This window comes from Vairimorpha ceranae (assembly GCF_000988165.1).
Source record: "Vairimorpha ceranae strain PA08 1199 chromosome Unknown NODE_658, whole genome shotgun sequence".
In the NCBI taxonomy this organism is placed as follows: Eukaryota; Fungi; Microsporidia; family Nosematidae; genus Vairimorpha; species Vairimorpha ceranae.
In genome coordinates this window covers 1-516 of record NW_020169824.1, presented here as the reverse complement: position 1 = coordinate 516, position 516 = coordinate 1, and the positions used below count along the sequence as shown (strand labels likewise).

The 516-nt window shown below is 30.0% G+C and overlaps 1 protein-coding gene across 1 annotated transcript; it reads right to left on the bottom strand.

Moving 5' to 3' along the window:
* Nucleotides 1-154: 154 nt before the first annotated feature.
* On the bottom strand, nt 155-516 carry AAJ76_6580003 (transposable element tc3 transposase; the record flags this gene model as incomplete). The annotated part of the gene is made up of 1 exon (XM_024476199.1): nt 155-516. A coding segment is annotated over one exon (362 nt), but the record flags the coding sequence as incomplete, so codon positions are not given.

Below are 516 nucleotides of genomic sequence, written 5' to 3'. Positions count from 1 at the left end.
TCCCGTCTCTATAAATCATTCTCGACATATCTGCCCATAAATTTTCAACAGGATTAAGATCTGGACTTAATGGTGGCCAGTTCATACAATCAATATTATTGTTTTCAAACCATATCTTAGTTGCACGAGCTCGATGGCAAGGTGCATTATCTTGTTAAAAAATATAATTTAAATTGCTATCTACATCATTAATATTATTACTTTTACCTTCAATAAATGGTAATAGAGGAGTTTCAAGCATTTTACAATAAGAAGTGCTGTTCATTTTAGTACTAACAATTTGTAAAATTAATTGTTCACTAGAACAAAAACTGGCCCAAACCATAATGCCTCCTCCGTCCTGTATACGCTTACTATATGAAATTTCTTCTTTATTTACATGATGCCAATAATACTTAAAACCATCTGGACCATCTAAATTAAATTTTTTTTCGTCAGAAAATATAACTTTATGCCATTGACGAGTCCATAAAATTTTATCTAAAGCAAAATCAAACCTTTTTAATTTATGCACTT